The sequence below is a fragment of the Zonotrichia albicollis genome, chromosome 16, assembly GCF_047830755.1.
Source record: "Zonotrichia albicollis isolate bZonAlb1 chromosome 16, bZonAlb1.hap1, whole genome shotgun sequence".
Lineage (NCBI taxonomy): Eukaryota > Metazoa > Chordata > Aves > Passeriformes > Passerellidae > Zonotrichia > Zonotrichia albicollis.
In genome coordinates, this window is record NC_133834.1 from 13,868,975 (window position 1) to 13,882,902 (window position 13,928).

The 13,928-nt window shown below is 46.4% G+C and overlaps 1 protein-coding gene across 16 annotated transcripts in view; it reads right to left on the bottom strand.

Annotated features, from left to right (window-relative positions):
- The window catches only part of SLX4 (SLX4 structure-specific endonuclease subunit), a 28,788-nt gene that overhangs the window by 6,756 nt on the left and 8,104 nt on the right, over window positions 1-13,928 (bottom strand). For 13 of the 16 annotated variants that reach the window (XM_074552888.1, XM_074552899.1, XM_074552897.1 and 10 more), the window contains 9 exons: window positions 13,247-13,486; window positions 12,176-12,350; window positions 10,232-10,447; window positions 9,124-9,338; window positions 7,950-8,263; window positions 6,175-6,451; window positions 4,834-4,922; window positions 2,071-2,217; window positions 305-474 (listed from right to left, as the gene is read on the bottom strand). In XM_074552888.1, the coding sequence (XP_074408989.1) occupies window positions 305-474; window positions 2,071-2,217; window positions 4,834-4,922; window positions 6,175-6,451; window positions 7,950-8,263; window positions 9,124-9,338; window positions 10,232-10,447; window positions 12,176-12,350; window positions 13,247-13,486 (1,843 nt within the window). The remainder of the gene's footprint in view (window positions 1-304; window positions 475-2,070; window positions 2,218-4,833; window positions 4,923-6,174; window positions 6,452-7,949; window positions 8,264-9,123; window positions 9,339-10,231; window positions 10,448-12,175; window positions 12,351-13,246; window positions 13,487-13,928) is intronic. The other 3 variants (XM_074552890.1, XM_074552900.1, XM_074552889.1) reach the window with 2 other exon arrangements.

A 13,928-nucleotide genomic window follows, 5' to 3' on the forward strand; every position in this document is an offset into this window, starting at 1 on the left:
AGGGCAGGATGTCCTTATGGGCAAGCTCCATTTAAGATGTAGCAAAGGTCTATGGGGATTTTGTAAGCCCTTAAAACTGCAATGGGAGATGTCAAACTAGAAGATGTTCAGTATTCGCTGAGCATATACTGAACACAGAAACTCTCACATAGTTTTTCAGCTGAGGGCAGGATGTCTTTATGGGCAAGCTCCATTTAAGATGTAGCAAAGGTCCATGGAATTTGTAAGCCCCTAAAACTGCAATGGGAGATGTCAAACAGGGCTGAAAGCCCGAGGGGCTCCAAGCCATGCTCAGGACACACACCTGGCAGCCAGGGCCTGCAGCTGGGGCCGCAGCCCAGCAGGGAAGTTGGTGTCAGCAGCGTAGAGGTAGCGCAGGAAGGCGGCCACGGCCTGGGCTGACACATCGCTCAGCAGCGCCCGGCGCGTCGGCGCCGCCCCGTCCTCCTCCACCAGCAGCCCCTCGCTGTGCACCTGGCAGGGAGAGCACAGTCTGTCTGCTGAGAGAGCAACACAACACCTGCATTCATCCTTGTTCCCACCAGCTCCCTCCCTTCCCTCCTGCCCAGCACCAGGACCAGTTATGCAGAGCTCCCTGTGGAACAGGCCGTGTCCTTCCTGACCCTATGGCTGTTAACTTTAACTACTTGCCTTAGTCACACGTATAAAAGGTGATCTTAGGGTTCTCCACTTAGTTTTGCAATCAAATTACTTCCCAGCCCAATTTCCACCTACACCTCTCTGTATGAGCTTCATCAGGTGTGTTTTGAATTTACCTGGACTGGGCACTATTCTGGGAACACAAGAACTCCTTCATTATCTGTGCAAAAAGCACAGGTACCTCCAAAACAAGAGCGACAAAATCTCTGTGTAGATTATTCTAAAGTACTTCCCAGAAACTTCCTATTCCCTGCTCACACTTCCCAGCCTGGGTGACAGGCAGGACACACCAAGATGGACAAGGCAGTTTGTGCTTGCACAGGGACAAAAATGCAAGGGCAGGAAGCACTTGGAAAGGTTCCTTCTGTTGTTATGATATTTTTTGAAAAATCCCTTTGTTAGGATTTTTCTCCTGAGAAGCTGAGAAGCCTCAGAAAAGAAATGTAAACAATAATTATCTGATTGTCTGGGAATGCGGTCTGGAGATACTTTACCACCAGGTATATCTTTGATTGGTTCCATGTGAATTGTTTTTAATTAATGACCAATCACCATCAGCTATGTCAGACTCTGAGGAGTCAGTCACCAGCTTTCATTATCATTCTTTTTTAACCTTCTGGTGTATCCTTTCTCTTTCTTTGCTATAGTTTTAGTATATTGTCACCTTGATTTTTTAAGATTTTCTAAGCCTTCTGATGTTGACATTCTTGTAGCAAACTTTTTTACACACTTTCTCTAAATAACTTATTGTTTTGCATTCTTTTATAGAAGAAGAGAAATTTGATGGACTGTTAGTTTGTCCAGGGTCAAATGGACAAAACAGATGGACTGTTAGTTTGTCAGTGGAGAGGTGGCACTTCCACCCTCCAATCCACTGTCTCTTTTGGAAAACTATAAATGTTGGAGTTGGAAAATAAAGTTGCCTTTGCTTCACCTTGAGAGCAGCGGTGTGTGCTCGTGTTGTTTTGTGTCCTATAGTGACAGTATATGATATGATATAATAATAAATCAACCTTCTGAAAACATAAAGACAAATTCTCATCTCTCACCTCATCCTAAAAACCTCAACACCACATCCTTCCTTGCTCATGGGTGGAATGCAAGGACTCCCCATAGCCTCCCTGAACAGGATAAAGCAGCACATTTTTCACCACTTTTTCAGGATTTATTCTGCTTTCCTAAGCTGAAACACCACTGCAGGTCCCGAGGCATTGCCATTAGGGCCAGCAGTGCTGTGTGCTGATTTGGGGCCCTGGCTGGCTGTGGGGTGGGGCAGTCTGGGCTCTCCTGAGCAGGAGCAGGAGGGATGGCAGCAGCAGGAGCAGGAGCAGGAGGGATGGCAGGAGCAGGAGGAATGGCAGCAGCAGCAGGAGGGGTGGCAGCAGCAGGAGGGATGGCAGCAGCACTCACAGCCTGGGCCGCCGCCGGGCACCGCGCGTACAGCACGAACAGGTGAGCGTAGAGAACCTCGCCGCTGTCCACCTGGAACTGCACATCACTCAGGTGGGGGTTGTTGACCATGGCACCAAAATCTTGAACCAGCAGCCCCAGAGAGGACTAGGACACAGAAGGAACACAAAGACAGGTGTTAGGTTACAGATGTCAAACACTTTCCCAGAAGAATAACAAGGGAGTGACCCAGTGTGGGCCCAGCCTGGACATGCCACCTCTGCCTCCTGGAGATCATCAGCTTTATGAACTTCAGCTCTTCCACAGGACAAGCAGGCAGGTCTAACAAACATTCCTGCTCTGTTTTCCTCTACTTTTTCCCAGCCTGCCCATTGTGGAGAAAGGGCAGTTGTGTTGTATTCTGCTGTACTTGTGTCACAGCACATTATCACCTCAGATCTCACCGCACGTTTCCTGCTGTGGTTTAGCCACAGCCTATAGCTGGCCTCTTGATCTACTGCCTCCCACCACAATTTTAGCAAACTGTAGCTTCCACTTCAACAGATTTGAACCCAATTCACTATAATCAGGATAAGAGGAAAGAGGGTGACTCAGGAAGGGGTAATGACCCTGTCTTCTCTCTTTTTACTGTCTGGCAATGACAGCTGAGAAGAGCAGCTCTGCTACAAGGGGCCCCCACAGAATAAAACTAATGCAAAGGAATTTATGAGCATGCTACTGAAACCTCTTTTGTAAATTCCACTCCATTTTGAAAAAGAAACACAACTTCTATGACCACTCCAGAACTCCTGGCTAGAATTCTGGGGAGGGCTGAGTTACCTGTGGCTGGTTTTGGTGACAGTAAGGTCAGGCTTGGGGTATGCTGCCAAAGACAGCAGGGATGGCAAGACAGCTCCTCTGGAGCTGCTCCCAGGCAATATCCTGAAGACTCAGATCTCTCCTAGTGTTGCAGCTTTGGAGGTGGAAGTGCTTCAGAGAAGTTTGAAACACCCTCAGATCACAGCTGGGTTGAGAAACTCCCTAACTGCACGTGAACAGCAGTTTATGGTTAACATCCTAATCATTGACCTTGTGCTTTTCAAACCTACTGCAAGTTTTATTCCAGGGAACATCTGCAGGACATGCAGTTCCACCTGGAACAACACAGCTCTTCATTTTCTTAGCAGGTTTCTACATTAGCACTGGGCTGTGGAGAGCCAACCTTTCAACTTGCTCCAGCCAGCAGGAATTAGCAGCACACAGCAGAACACTTCTCCCAGCCTTCAGAGGTGGGCTAGGGAACATTCTGCATGTTGTGGCAGTGCTCTGGACTGATCTCCAAAGGGAAGGCAGGAAACTCAGTCTGGAAACTAATCTGACTCCTCTTGTTTTCTTATTCTTGGCAGGTGGGATACCTGTGAGGCTGCCCTGGGGCTGCCAGCAAACACAGGCTCCAGATGTGATGTTCCAGGCAGCGAGCCCAGAACAGCTTTCCTGCTGCTGCTAAAATTATCAGTCAAAAATGGGGAAATTAAACAAGGCCAGGAACCTCCTGGCTGCTCCATTCTGTGTGCAAGGCACAGAAACTGGCCAGGAGGCAGCTCTGAGCAGGTATGAGCTGTGTGCTGCAGAACACACCAGAACATTCTCTCCTGCTGAGGAGGCCACTGAGACTGAGCCCACTGATGTGACCAAGGCCTGCAGCACAGGAGATGTGTTACCAATGCAATGAGTGCATTTGCTCTACATGGTTACACTGTTTGTGCTCAAATAAAGCACAAATCTCTCTCACTGACCATCCAGCTCTTCCACAACACTTCCTTGGCTCAGGGAAACTGTAATGGAAACAAGCAGACTGAAAAATGACCACACTTGAGCTTCAACAACAGTGTGAGAACAGTTTCTCTATTGCTAAAGGCCTCTGGTTTAATAGAAAAACAAAACAAGGCCTTTTCCTCCTAAGGATAATTTTTTTTAACACTCCCAATGAATATCTAGAGTTTCTGTAACAAGTAGCTGGGATCCTACCAATTCTCACCTCAAGGAATTGTCTCATTTTAGAAGTATCTTAATCCTTTAAGCACAATATGAAAGTTCGTTGTCAGAGCACCAAAATTTATCCAGCACCAAAATGTACTTCCTCTCAGGGCATGGTTATTTGTTATCAAACAAAAGAAAGTAAATTTCATCAGATAAAGTGGATGACCTTGGTAAGAAAATGAATTAATTTTACTTTGTATGAACTTCAATTGAATAAAACTGATTATACATTCATGGAAAATTACACATCCCCTGGTGCATGTGGGATAAGATGACATCTATAGAACACCACATAAAAAAAATAAATCTGTGACTTTCTAGGCTGTGTTTCTCACTCAGTCACCATAGAGCACACACTGATTTTCAAACTAGATCCTCTGTGTTCCCACAACTGAGGGTTTTCTACACCAAAACCTTTAAAAGCTCAATTAGCAGCAAAAACTGCATCCTACTCCCAAACATTGTTAGTGCTACAGCTCCCTGACCTGCACAGCCTGGCCTTCTGTTCCCTGACATTTAAATCATCTCTTATCAGGCAGGACAAGGACTGAAAAACCCCCAGGATGGAACTGCTGAGCTCACCTGTGCCCATGAGGAATCCTCAAGTCACTGTGAACCTCAAGCACCACTTTATTTCCACAGGTAGGAATGGGAAATATTCCACACTTCTTTGATTTGCACAAAGGAACAGTTTTAATTGTTATAGATGAATATATAAAGAGTAGAAAAAAAGATTATCCTTACTTTTTTAGTGCTGCTCCTGAGGAGACTCTTCTTCTTGGATGGGGGCACAAAGCCACTAAGTGGGGGATCACTGGAAGTCAGCTCTTCTCCTCAGGGAAGAAAATGCACATCACAAATCACACACAACCTCCTTGTGAGACAGAATGATCTAAGAACTGCTAAGAGGATCCTGATCCTTGCTGTGACAGCTGCTGTGGCCAGGCTGGCTGGGCTGAAGGCTCAGCCTCTCCCTCATGGCTTTTTGCAGGGTTTGGCTCTGGGTTGTGGCAGCCTGAGGGTACCTAAGCACCATTTCACTGTTATTTATACACATTAAAGGGCCAGGGACCATCTGCTGCAGTTTAGCAGGGGAAGTGAGCAGTATTATATCCAAGTGCAAATGCAGACAGCTGAGCTTAGGAACTGTGTTCTCTTTCACAGATGAACAGGAGACACAACAGATTCTGCTGAAGAGCCAGAGCATTTTAAGGGGTACCACTGCCCTCAAAATGTGCAGTTGTGCACCACATGCACTGTGACTGGGACATTAGAGAGCTGCCCACAGAGGAATTCCAAGTGCTGTATTTTTTCAACCCTGAGTAGGCACAGATAAACTCCAGGTTTGTGTAATCCATGTCCAACACAAAATCATCCCTCTTGTGCATCTCTCATCCAACTGTCTCAAGACCTGAAAAGACAGTGCACAGAACAGAAAGGCTGTCCAGGTAGAATCATGGAATCCCAGACTGGTTTGGGTTGGAAGGGACCTAAAGTCCATCCAGTGCCACCCCTGCCATGGCAGGGACACCTCCCACTGTCCCAGGCTGCTCCCAGCCCTGCCCAGCCTGGCCTTGGGCACTGCCAGGGATCCAGGGGCAGCCCCAGCTGCTCTGGGCACCCTGTGCCAGGGCCTCAGCATCCTCATAGGGAAAAATTTCTTCCCATTATCTAATCTAAATATAACCTACTTCAGTTTGGAACCAATCCCCATGTCCTACATGTCCTTGTGAAAAGTCCCTCTCCAGCTCTCTTGTATGTCCAAGATAAGCAGGAATGAAGATTTTGTTCCAGCTGTTCTCCCTCCTGGCAGAAAATACTTTGATTTCTTTAATTTTAAAATAAAATCTAGTATATGCTGTCCAGGAATTCTCTTAAAAGCTGGGATTTATGAATCATTTCAGAAATATCAGGTTGATTGTTCTACATCCTATTGCAGGAAAATGTGTCCCCACAGCTTCACCTCTTGGATCAACACCAACACCCTGTGGGTGCTGCTGTGGCTCTCAGAGTGAGCCCAGCCACAGCCTGGCTCTGTGCAGCTGAAGGAACCAGGGCAGGGCCCACAAAGCTGCCAGAACTCACCTGGCTGCTCTGCTGCCTGAACCCGGCCACTGTCAAGGTTCCACTGGGTAAGGGTGAGTCCTTCCCTGGCCAAGTCCACCAGGTCCTGCAGGGTCTGAATGTCCTGGCTTGGGGACAAAAGCTGCCCATCTCCTTCAGGAACTGGCTTGGATCCATCAGAAGTTTGGCCTCCAACCTTTGTGCAAGTGGTTTCCTGAGAACTGAGGTCAGGCTGAGTTTGCTGGGATATTTGTGGCTGCTGAGATCCCACTGATGGCTGAAGGTTCTCTGGCTTATTCTGATCAAGTGAGGAGGAAAAAAAAGACACCAATAAATTAGATCTTGTTTCATGTATTTGCAAAGCTCAGAGTACAGTGTTTATTTCATACTCCTGAAATATCTCTGAAGGATCACAGAGCACTGCCCAGGTCCAGGGGATTCTGAGCAACAGCTCTCTGCAGTTCTATGAAGGACTCTCCAGAGATAAGACAGCTCTGAACAGAAGAAAGAAAACTACAATGGAAAATGCAGAAAAGTTGGTTTCTCCAGGAGCATGTCTGTGCAGGCAACTGCCAAGCAGGGAGAAAGCTCCCAATTCAACATCTAAATATTTAATTATAGCTGGAGTTCCTGGCAAAAGTCACAGCTGAAGCTCTCCAGGTGCTTCTGTTCTGAGTTCTGAAATGCTTTTGCATTTTTAGTTACATTATGTGTAACTAAACATTAGTTACATTTTATATGTAACTAAATCAAACTTTCACCTTGGAGTGGGTATTTTCCTGGTTTGGTCTTTGTTTCCCAAAAAGTAATTTTGCTCATTTACTTCTAAGTAAAAATAGTTCAGTCATTTCTGTGAATGGAAAGAATCAGAGGAAAAACACACTCTTGCCATGATTTTAAAGACATTCCTGCTTTTTATTTTTAAACTTCTCTGGCAGTTTCTGGCTTGAATGAAAGGTCAAAACTTCCTAGAATGGAGTCCCTCCTCTCCAGCCTCAACCTGCAACAAGCCAGAGAAACATTGGGCTTTGACTAGGGAAGAAGTATTAAATAAAGCACCTAAATATGCACAGTAGGTTTTGAACAGATGTTTTGAGCACTGAACATTTCTTCAAGAGAAGACCAAGGGAAGAAAGAGAAGTGTTATCCTTCTTGGAGAAAAGAGACTGAAAGAGCTTTGTCTGTTTCTGTGGGCACTTTTTATAAAAATACAGAGCACTGGAAGAGGCAGATCCAGGTGGAACCAAAATGAAAGAGTGGAACTGAGACCTGGACTAAGCTCACATGCAGCAGGAGGATGCACAGGGGAAGCCTGAGTGCAAATGCTTTGCTGTACAACTCCAGGCACTGCCACCTTCTCTGTGCTAGCAAATAGCAGGTTTCACTTTAAATTTTTCTCCCCAGCCCTTGCTGAGTGCAACACAGGCAAAGTTCACACTAGAAATGACCAGAAAGAAGTGCCAAAAAAACAAGAGCCAAGCTGCTGTAAATATGGACAAACTAATGAGCAGGATGGGATCCCTTTACTCAGTACTCTCTGTTCCCATCCCTTTTACTTTCTGAAAGCTCAAAAACCGTGGTAACATGAACCTTGTTCTCCTGTCCAAAAGCCAGAAATGAAAGTTTAAGATCCTCAGACCTGACTGGGTATGACCAGGGGAGAACAGGTCATGGGCAGTGGGTGTGCAGAGAGAGGGATCACTGGTTTACATTCCAAACCAGGAAACAGAAGGACACAGGGCAAGTGTCAAGAACTATGGCACACACACATCAGAGCAAGGACAACAGAGCCCCACCTGCACAGGCTTCCAGGGTTCAATTGGAGGGCTCAAGGCTGCAGTGTAGAATGATTCAGGGTCACAGGGGCCTGTCAGAGCACTGATGTTCCACAAAAAGCATTTCTTGGCTTTGCACAATGGCATGAGCCAGGCTGCTGCTCCAGATTCATCCTCCAGAATCCTACTGATGGGCAGCTGAGGGGTGGGAGGGAACTCCACCTCTTCTGTCAGCATCATGGCTACTCTCTCCTGGATCCTCTTGTGGACCTTCTCTGGGTCCTGGAGCAGCAGAGGTGGAGGGGCACTGGTGCCTTTCCTACGCCTCTTTTTCTCTTTAAAAAGAAAAGGAACCCAAGTAAGCAAACAGCTGAACACACAGGGCAGAGGAGATCAGCACAGCAGCTTCTGCAGGGCTGCTATCAGTGACAAGCAGAAGGCATGGGAACACAACTCTTAAGATTGTGCAGGTAGTGCAAAACTTCACATGGCCCTTACAGGAGAAATGAACTCCACAACACCCCCATGAAGGCTCCTTTTCTTGTGATCTGGTCATGGGTGAGATCAAAGCACAGCTCACACAAACACTGGGCAGCTTCCATTTGGAAATGCTGTGTGTTACTACCTTTGCCTTACTAATGCCCAGCCCTAAATCCATCTGAGAGTTCCTATGGGCAGAAGCAGAGTTGTGAAGAGTCAAATCTCCTCTCTGGGCAGTTCTCAACCCTCTCCCCAGAGGCAGTTGTCTGCCTTTCTAAACCCTTCTGCCCTCTGGAATGGTGAGGCCCTGCAGAAAGGACAAAATGATATGAGATAATGCTGAAAAAGCTGCATTAATCCAGGCTGCAGCAGGAGGAACAGCAAAAGAATCTACTACAGGACAAATAGCAATCATGTTTTGTATTATTTCTCCTCACTTCCACAGTTTACAAGAAACAACAGCTTAAGAGTATTTTACAGATTCAAAAGAGCAAATCTGTGAAAAAAACCCATAGGATTCCTGAAACCCATGGACATCCTGCTGTCATTCTAGACTGCATCTGGATACTGCATATTGTGGAAGCTCTGACAGCTTAAACAAACCAGAAACAGGGCTCTCACCCCTCCTGTATCCAACAGGGAAGCTTTGGTGGAGAGCAGCCCTGTTACTCCTGCAATACCACAGCCTCAGACACCAACCTGCTGTCACACATACCTGATCCTGGCTTCCATTTGATTGGGAAAGCAGCCACTGCTCTCACATTTGTAACTGATTTTGCTTGCTCCTGCTTTTCTTGCTCCAACAGAGAGCGTGACATTGCCATGGCAACCTGCAGATCTTCATCCTTAGGCTCCATTTTGGCCCTCTTCTGTGTTTTCCTCAGGTCCTCGTTGGAGGGGCCTTTCCTCTTTGCCCTGCTGGGCTGATTGCTGAAATCCAAGAATTCAGCAGGAAGCCCCAGTTAATGTGGCTGGATCAGAGACAACAACCACTGAGTACTCCAGAGCAGCTGTTCCATTTGCTCACAGAGATTCCCATGTCAAGCAGAATAAAAACCATTCAGTACTTTCTCTCCTAGCAGAGAGCAAAGGATTTATCATTCATGGAATTTGGAGCAATTTAGAGAAGTCTTATTTTGGGATGTAAGCATCTGTTACCTCTACCTTGAATGACTTTTTCTATCAAAGGGGACCAAACAAGTTGAAGCAGGGAGAAAATCAGATCACCAGAAAATGCTTTCCCACCTCTCTGCTTGCACAGGGAACAGGCAATGGTCCTTCCTTGGCACAACAGGAGCCCTTCCACAAACTCACTCAGGCACCACTTGGTGCATTCAGAATCTGAAGGTTCTGCTCAAATTCAAGTGAGCAGCTCTGTACCAAGCACATTCCAAACCACCACATCTGCTTCCTTTGGATCAGGATGAAAGGATGTTCCCAGGACAGCCATGAACTGAGGAGCTGAGGCTGTGGCACCACAGATGTCAGGAAAAGCTCCACACTCACACTCTGTGGCTCACTCAATGAGCTCAAACACACCCATTCAGCTTTACTGAGCACAAATCATTCTGACAAACCACTGCAAGTTTATTTACTCCCCATTTCGCTCCTGCCTGCTGGCTTTTAAAGTCATCCACCACCTGACCTCTTCTGAGGGAAATTCAGATTTCTCCAGCTGACTGCCACATCCTCCTCACTGGGCCATGGCTCAGGGCTCACCCAGTGTGTGAGTCAGCCTTGCATTTACTGCTCCTCCCAACCTCCAACACCTCTCAGCCCAAAAGAAGCAATCAGCATCTTGTTTTTTTCCTTTACCAGCTTACCTGGGACACTGAAGAGCTGCATCACCAAGAGTGGCCACCTGCAGCTGCACAGCCTGGAGCAGCAGGTTAGGAGGCACCTCCATCTCCACAGCACAGCGTTTCAGGTGGCTGACTCTGCTCTGGGGGGTTTGGAACTGCTTCCCACAGATGGGACACTCAGGGACCACTGGTTTGCTGCAGGATGACACCTGGGCTTCTTCCATCTCATCCAGACACCTGTGGTAAATGGAGACTTTACCTATGGAGACTTTGTAGGGTCCATGCTAAGACTGAAGCCATTAATATATTAATATTAATACTGGTATTATTAATAGAAAGCACAATCACTTCTAATATCAGTAACAGCCATGAACATCCACTAAAGGAACAAGAACTATGTGCCCACTGCTGTCATGAACACAACATGGAACAGTTACATGGACATAATGGTCTCAGAGGCACATTAAAAACACAATGCTGAAAGGAAACTGCAGTGAATAACTTTAGAATCATAAAATCCCACATGGTTTGGGGTGGAAGGGACCTTAAAGGACATCTTGATCCATGATTCCCCATAGGCAGGGACATCTTCCACTACAACAGGTTATTCCAGCCCTGCCTTGAACATTTATTGGAATAAAGAGTCCACAGCCTCTCTGAACAACACATTTCATGTGTGTCCACCACCCAATCCCTCTTCCTGCACTCATTTTAACATTCCAGCTCCTTTATAAACCCCTGTTAACAGAAAAGGAGCAGCTGAATTGACACAAAGCTCCAGAGGGCAGCATGATGAACTTCAAATAACTTCTGGCAGAACAAAAACTATGTAAAAATTTGTACTTGTTGTTTTTCTGTTCTTTCCAAAGAGATTCAGGGTGTGAAATCCTGGATCTGCAGGACCTGTTACAAAAGTCACTCCCTGGTTGGGTAATGATACACAGGGCTGTGCTAAGAGACCATTCAGCACTGGTGAAGACTGGTGTGTCAGTCCATCTACAGCTCCACTCTTGGGATGAAGGCTGCTATCAAAAATCCCTGGCTGATATAACCTTGTAATCTCAACACATGATTACATGTGAATGGTTCAGAAAGCCTGACTTTCCAAAAAACATATCTAGCACTCTCACTGTTTTATAGCTTTTTCAAGCAGCACAAATTGTCTGAAAACAGAAACAACAGTAACACCTAGAAAGCTGCAGGTGCAAACAAGCCTGATCAATGGGAGCCAGTCAGTAACATGATGTAGGACTGGACAATTTACATCACCCCTGCTGTCTGGAAGTGCCTGAATTAAGAATTTACAGTCATTCAAATGTGTTGCTTCTGATACTTTGTCAACAGAAAAGCAGAGTTTCAATTTCCAGAGAGTTGCCTGTGCATAATATATTGTGTTTGATTTTTATCACTAAGGAAATAGTAAAATGAAGGGCAGTAATTTCAATTGAGTCATCTCTCTGAGTAGCTCACATTTCCCTCAGCAAACACCTCAGATACAGTGACATACCAGATGTCCTTAGATGAATTGTAGCAAAACAGAGCAAACACAACTTTGTTGGTTGAAATCAGGAGATCTCTAAATTAGCATTAGGGAGTCATCACTAATGGAATCATTAAGGTTGGAAAAGACCTTGAAGACCACCAGGTTCCTTTACAATGGCAGAGGAAGCATTAGGGAGTCATCACTAACAGATTCATTAAGGTTGGAAAAGACCTTGAAGACCACCAGGCTCCTTTGCAATGGCAGCTCCTCTGCCACACTGCCAATGAAAGCAGATCTGGCCTGGCCACACACATGCAGGAGCAATCAGCCTCTGCTTTCACACCAAAATGGCTCCTTAATTCAACTTTCAAAGGTGAAGACCCTTATGCAGAACCCCTGCTCCCACTTTCTCCCCTGGCTGGGCTGAGTGAGGAGCCTCTGGGGCTGGATGGAAGGACAGACAGGCCCTGCTGGTGTCTGACCTGTTGACGTGCTGCTCTCGCCGCAGGCTGTTCATGGCTGTGAGATCCTTCTGGCAGATCTGACAGAAGAACAAACCTGCATCCTCCAGGCTTGCCAGGGCTCCCTCCTTGCATTCCTGCTGGAGAGCCAAAGCCAGGGCACTGTCCTGTTCCAGGGATGGGAGCTGCTGGGTATCTGGGAAAGAAGGCAGAGGTGATGTAAGATGGAAAACTAAATCTTGTATGGAAGGTGAGGAACTGGTACACTTGGCATTATTAAACCAGACACACAAAAATTCATTGCAATCTTTCTTTTGCATCTTCACACTTGATCTCCACCAGGAAAGTTACAACCTGCTCCTTTCCAACACTCCAAGACTGAATTTCAAGATTGTACCAAGAAACTGGTACACTTGTCATTATTAGCCTATTAAACTAGACACACAAAAATTCATTGCAATCTTTCTCTTGCATTTTCACACCTGATCTCCACCAGGAAAGGCACAACCTGCTCCTTTCCAACATTCCCAGACTGGACCAGCCCAGGGGCAGGAGGTGACAATTCACTCACAGTGCATCATATGTCAGGGACAATGAAGGGACAGTTTTGGCTGAAGTTTCTGGGGAAAATATGGAATTTTATACATGAAATAACACAAATTTTCATGTCCATACAGAACCAACAGAGACTTGATCTAGAAAGAACAAACCAGAGTAAATTTGCTGTGAATTCCATTTATCAACACAGAACATATCACCTTAGAGAGTGCTTGGAGATGTACCAAAGATGGAGCTACCTAAGAGCTGCCTGACACTGTCCCTAGGGAAGGATGACCAAGTTCACTGATCCTGTTGGAATTTCAACCTGTTTCCAAAAAGACAATTATTCCTTTAGAATTTACATGAGGTTAATTCAGCCTTAGAGAAAAGCTGGAAAAAAAAGTATGGATAATCCTTTAACAAAGTTTTCTCAGGGATCTGGAGTGATTTGCACAGCAAGCCACTAGGCCAGCAAGGAACAAAGCCCTGGGATCCAGGACTGCTCCTGAGGCAACCATTCTGCACACAGCAGAGCCAAGAGGAGACACGTACCATCCTCAGGAGGCTCCTGCTCCTGGCTCCTGGCAGGGAAATCCCAGCTGGCTGCAGCCTTTGGCACGCTCCCATCCGAGCTGAGCTTCAGCTGCTCGGGTGCCACCCTCTTGAACTGCTGCATTCTCTCCACCACCAGCTCTGCCACCCTCACCTTGGGGGTGGGTGAGGAGCAGGATCCTGGAGGAGTAGCAGGAAGGAAGGGTAAGGTGGTCTGGGAAGAGTCACTCAGAGGATTTACTAGAGGGAGAGAAAACACCACATTTACCAGACAGCTTTAAACACACACTGAGAGCTGCTGGGAGACCCTTCCCTGACAGCAGCCTGGGCCAGCCTGGGCTCTGCAACAGCCATTCTTGGAGAAGTGAACAATTGATATAGCCACAGTAACAACACTGGGGTTCTGTGCTACAGGGGCATTTAGAGACTTTTGTATCCCTTTTAGAGGCAGGAATATTAAGGCAGCCACTTGGGGAATTTACTAGAGGGAGAGTAAAAACACCACATTTACCAGGCAGTTTTAAACACATGCTGAGAGTTTCCAGAAAGCCCTTCCCTGAGAGCAGCCAGGCTCAGTTCGACAGCAGCCATTTTTGGAGAAGGGAACAATTTGTGTAGCCACAGTAACAACACTGGGGTTCTGTGCTACAGGGGCATTTAGAGACTTTTCTATCTGTTTTAT